General features: G+C 34.0%; 1 protein-coding gene across 3 annotated transcripts in view; it reads left to right on the top strand.

Moving 5' to 3' along the window:
- ABCD3 (ATP-binding cassette, sub-family D (ALD), member 3) overlaps positions 1 to 5,800 on the top strand; it is an 82,454-nt gene that overhangs the window by 26,444 nt on the left and 50,210 nt on the right. For all 3 annotated transcript variants that reach the window (XM_014542681.1, XM_014542679.1, XM_014542680.1), the window contains one exon: positions 3,481 to 3,569. In XM_014542681.1, the coding sequence (XP_014398167.1) occupies positions 3,481 to 3,569 (89 nt within the window). The remainder of the gene's footprint in view (positions 1 to 3,480; positions 3,570 to 5,800) is intronic.

Consider the following 5,800-nt stretch of genomic DNA (forward strand, 5'->3'; position numbering starts at 1 on the left):
TCATCTGCTGATGGGCACTTAGGCTGTTTCCAGATCTTAGCTATGGTGAATTGTGCTGCTATGAACATAGGGGTGCATATATCCTTTCTGATTGGTGTTTCTGATTTCTTGGGATATATTCCTAGAAGTGGGATCACTGGGTCAAATGGGAGTTCCATTTTTAATTTTTTGAGGAAACTCCATACTGTTTTCCACAATGGCTGCACCAGTATCATCACCTTTGACAACTCTTCTCCTCATACCTTATCCTTTCAGTCACTGGGATCTGACAGTTTTTCTTCTAAATATTCTAGCCTGGATGTCATAGTGTTCTTTAATTAGTCTCATTTCAGAGAATCTCCCTTTTAATCTTTTCTGCCAAATTTGTCTTACGATGTTTCCCATTGTTCAAATTTTAAAAAGCATTTGCCTTATAATCTATTAATAGCAAGAAAAGAATAAGATGCTCCCAAAACAATGTGATTCCCGAGGAGAATAAATATTCCTCCATTACACTGGACTTGCTCTCCTTCCCCCTTACTTCCACCCTTAAGTGGAACTCTTAAGAGTTCCACCCTTAAGAAACTCTAAAAAATAAAAACATTTGTTTAATTCTGATTAGATAGAGATAATGTGTTCCTTGAAAAAAAAACGGTAAATGCAGATAGATATTTTTTTCTTCTTGGTGCCTATTAGCCTCCCACTCAGAACTTCTGTTATTATTTTGGTGTGAGCACATAATAAAAATGAGATCACACGGAAACTTAAAATATGCTTCCTCCCTTGTATTTTAAATGTTTTTCCAAGTATCCTTGAGTTTCTCTTAAATTAGTCGCTTTCCATTTCTACTGGATTATTATAATCTCTTAAATGGTCTGTTTGCTTCTCCTTTCCTAACTAGTTAAAATCCTAATAAAAAGAATATATATATTTTCTTATAGGATAAATCACAACCTGACTTTGACCTTCCTTTCAATATCATCTGCTTAGAAGATTCTTTGCCATGTTTCAGTCAGGTTGTGTGCTGTCATGGCTTCATGTCTATGACATCCCGGGCCCCCACCCCAACAAAATTAAGTTATTTTTTAAATGTAACAAATACTAAAAAAAAAATAGCTTAATGCTCATTATCTTCTTTGTGAAGGTTTCCCAGGACTCTTCAGGCATAGTTAGTTATTTTCTTATTCTACAACCTACCTGACTTTGGAGAGTTCTTATTTAAAATACAAGCTTCTCGCCATAACCGGTTTGGCTCAGTGGATAGAGCGTCAGCCTGCGGACTGAAGGATCCCAGGTTCGATTCTGGTCAAAGGCATGTACCTTGGTTGCGGGCACATCCCCAGTAGGGAGTGTGCAGGAGGCAGCTGATCAATGTTTCTCTCTCATCGATGTTTCTAACTATCCCTCTCCCTTCCTCTCTGTAAAAAATCAATAAAATATACATTTAAAATACAAGCTTCTCTGGAAAGATTCATATATTTCCCCCCTTGTCAGTTAACAGCATATACTTATTTAACTACTTAGCAGGGGTTTGTTGACTACAAAATGAATGTGAGACATTGGATAGACCTCTAGGAGTTAGTAAGGAGGTAGAAGAGCCTAACTTGGCTAACCTGCCAGTTTTGTCTAGAGTTATTTTATGAACCATTTTTGAAGGATATGAAAATCCAAATTTAACCCTAGTTCAAGAAAGTGAAGTAAACTCCTATAGAAATCAAAAAAGATTGGAGGTAGGGATAGATTAACTAATTTATAAAATAGAGAAATGAAAATACTACATATGAATATATGGAAATTCATATATACCAGAAGGTGAGAGAAAGCCTACATTAGTGCAGATCTTCAATTTCCGTCATAGTCTGCAAACCCGTTAATAATGGGAATAGTGGTGATTTTAACTACATCTTTTATATAAAGGCTTTTCGGGGCTGTCAATAATTAGTTTGCCAGATTTTGCTAAAGTGACACAAGTAAACTTGATACTTACTTTAAGGATAAATTAAGCCAAGAGCATAAAATGAAGAAATAAATAAACTATCTTTGTCTAATGTTACCTTTATACAACTGAAGTGAGTAATTTAGGATTGAGACTGTATGAAAGGTCTGAATTAAAAGTTAACATTACAGTTAGAATGGCATACAGACAACATTTATTAAAATCAATAGGTTCTACTGTCAATTGAATATCTAACTTTGAGATGGTAAGATAGGGTAGAAAGATGGTATTGTTTCTTTCCAGCAAACATTGGGGTAGCATTTTCCATAGCTCAATCACAGACTTTATTTCACACCATCTTCTTATGGCTTCATTCACTACTTCTGTGTATGACTCCCTGCCTTGTCTTTCACTTACAGGGCTATATTTTTAGTACCTTAATCTTTTAAAAAAAGTATTTGTTTTGCAAAAATTACATAAGTATTAGATGCAGTTGCCCCTCAATTCCATAACTTTAAAATTAAGCACATTATCCAACAAATGTCCCCCCTGCCATACACCAGCTTCCCCGACTTTAGCTTCTGTGTTACTGTCATATTCTTCCTGTTTAGAAGGTTTAAGCTCAGTTTTGAATGTGTATTGGAGGTTGGAGGGTAGATTTTCATCTAACACAGAGATAATTGATTACTAGCCAGCCACTCGATATCTCTTCCCCCTTGATAATTCTTCTTGTACAGCATTGCTTCAGTAATGTTTTCTAAACAGTACCTTTAACATTTTGTTCTACCTACAAGCTTTCAGTAGTTTTATATTGTCTAAACTCTGCTGGATATGCTGTACTGTAATTCATATGGTTTTAATCCATTTATTTTTCATTAAATCATTTTTTTTTACTCATAATCCTCATTCTTTCTTTTGTTTTACTTGGTATGATTAATGTATTTCTAATATCATTACCCTCTTTTGCTACCCAAGGCCTTCCTATCCTGTTACTTAGCACATGAAGTGATGCAAATATACCTACATTGGTCTGTTTTCTTCCTTTTTTTTTAAGTGTAAATTTTGCCTTAATAACTAAATTGAAAGTCCTGTGAGGGCAGAGGCACTCTTAGAGATTTTCCTAAAAAACGGAACCAAACTTATTCTACTTGGGCAAAAGTATAGTCTTCCATATTAGTTGTTTAATTGTATATTGACAGTTATTATCGTTTTTCTTAATAATATATTAAAAATACAAGATAATCATAATACATGTGATTCGGGTAATTTAAGTAATAATGCTAATTTCTGACACTGACTAATTGTATGAAGACAAGTCACTTAACCTGCCTGGGATTCACTTTTGAATTCTGAATAAGAAAGTTAGATTAAGTGATCTATAAGGCCTTTTCCATTTATATTTAAAAAATTTTTAAAAATTGCCTATAGGTAAAATATCAGCCAACTGTATTAAAGCTAGAATAAGGCCTTGAATTTAGAAATAAAAAATCTTTACCAAAGTAATATTTGTTTTTTAAACTTTTTAAAATGCATTTATTTAATTTACTGTACCTGATTTATTTTAGACAGGTTACTTGTTACTTATTGCTGTTATGCTGGTGTCTCGAACATATTGTGATGTTTGGATGATTCAAAATGGGACACTCATTGAAAGGTACTTTTCTATTCACCTTCCTCCCATATGTATGAAATACTAACCTGTCTCATATTTAAACAATATCTTAATGAGCAAGAAATATATTCTACATTAGGTAAATACTTTAATCAAATTATGTCTCTGTTCATTTACTTCGATATTTATTGAGTGTCTCCCATGTGCCAGGAACTCTATGAGAGGGATATACTGGTGAATGGGAGAGACCCTCCCTGTATCCAGGCCTACAGAGCTGACAATTTATAGAGGGTTAGAGAAAAATAAGAGGAAAATTAAAATGCAGAATAGTAAATGCTTTACTAGTATTGGGGATTTTAAAAAGTCACCACATTGGATGACTAAAATTAATGAGATAATTTGGAGGAAAATATCAAAGCATTTTAGGGAATCACATTGAAAATGTTGATTAAAAGGAAAAACAATTCTTAGACATTTCTTTCAGTTTTTGAAGTTAGTGTTTATAAATTTTTATTATAGTCATTTTACATATTAATTATTAATTACTGCAATTGATAATTTTGGATCTAAAAACAAAAATAACGTGTTGATAAAGAACTTATTCCTCATAATACCAATTGAATGCCAGAGTAAAATTTTTCTTGGAATTTTGTTTACTGGTATGTAATATTTTATCAGAAAATGTCTTAAATACTTAATCTAAGATAACTTTTGGAATGATAGTACTTACACTTTTTAAATGCTCCCAAAGTTTGAAATAAAGATTATTCCCCCTCATATCCTCGATTTGCTACTTTGAGGATTTGTTGGAAGAGGAAGAATGCTTTCTTTATGTACATGTTTTCTGACTCAGCTGTCTCAGAGAATAAGGGTCTTCTGCATAAGCTTAAAGCCCTAATCACATGCCTCTGAATATGTGTAAATTGTGTAGGCTCCTATATTCAACACAAGTCTCTCTGAAACCTGTGGTCAGTCCCAGGCCTTTTAAAAGGTTTTAGTCAAAGTAATATATAAACAACTTAAAAATGATATGTGAACATAGCTTAATGTCAGATAGTCTTGCAGGAGTTAGTCACAAACGTATCAATCCTGTGCACCATTTCTTCCAGTCATAACTGTCATTCCTGGACCTGGAGCCAGTAATTTTCTGTTCTTTTTATTGTTTCATCTCTCTCTCTCTCTTTTTTTTTATCTCTGGACTTCAGTGTGACATACTTGTGTTACTGTTTCTAGATTTTTCAGTTTTAAAGTATGTATAAATGGGAATAGTGGGATTAAGCTTAAAGCCCTAAGCTTAATTTAAGTAATAATGCTAATTTCTGACACTGACTAATTGTATGATTTTAAAGTATGTATTTATTTCCTACTTTGGAAGATGAGAATCAGCTTTTTACACTGTTAGCCATGCCTATGCTCATCCTTTCCCTCTGAATGTTGTTATATCACAATATTTTATTAAATTGGAATTTATTATTTACTTGATTTTGACTATTGTTTATAGCTGAGCCACATGGCATATATTTTAGTAGTTTCTTTTATATACAATTTTTTGTTTCTCCTGGCATTTAGAAATTGCAAGGTTTTGTGTGCTTTAGGTTTTTGCCTATTTCTTACTAATTGAACTCAAGCTTATTGACAACACTGTAAAATCATCTCAGTATTGTAATATGGTCACATATACCAAATAATCTATTGATTTTATCTATTATTACCCACTCTATGCTTCTTGTTAGTTTCCTGTCTTCCTGCTCTAACCAGGATGGATTGCATTTTAGGCCCACTAAATAGCAGTCAGGTTTGAATTTGCTTTTATCATGCATGATCTTGGGAATTTCTTTCATACTTCTCTGCTGCATTGAATAACCTGTTTTCTGTATCTTTTGTTTTCTTCTTCCTCAGTTTATATTCTCATTTTGGCAAATTCAGTCTTTTTCTGAGAAAAGGTACAAGGGAAATATATTTTTGAGACCTTTTAGATCTGATAATACTTGAGAAGTATTTATACATTCCCAGTTGGAAATTACTTTTTGTCAGAATTTGGAAAGTATCCCCTGTTATCTTCTACTAGAGGCCCGGTGCATGAAATTCGTGCACGGGGCAGGGGGGGTGTCCCCTCAGCTGAGCCTGCACCCTCTCCAATCCGATAACCCTTGGGGGATGTCTGACTGCCGGTTTAGGCCCGATCCCGGGGGTCTGGTCTAAACCAGCAGTTGGACATCCCTATCACAATCCTCTACCGCTGGCTCCTAATTGCTCATCTGCCTGGTCACCCC

The sequence above is a fragment of the Myotis brandtii genome, unplaced genomic scaffold, assembly GCF_000412655.1.
Source record: "Myotis brandtii unplaced genomic scaffold, ASM41265v1 scaffold311, whole genome shotgun sequence".
Classification (NCBI taxonomy): domain Eukaryota; kingdom Metazoa; phylum Chordata; class Mammalia; order Chiroptera; family Vespertilionidae; genus Myotis; species Myotis brandtii.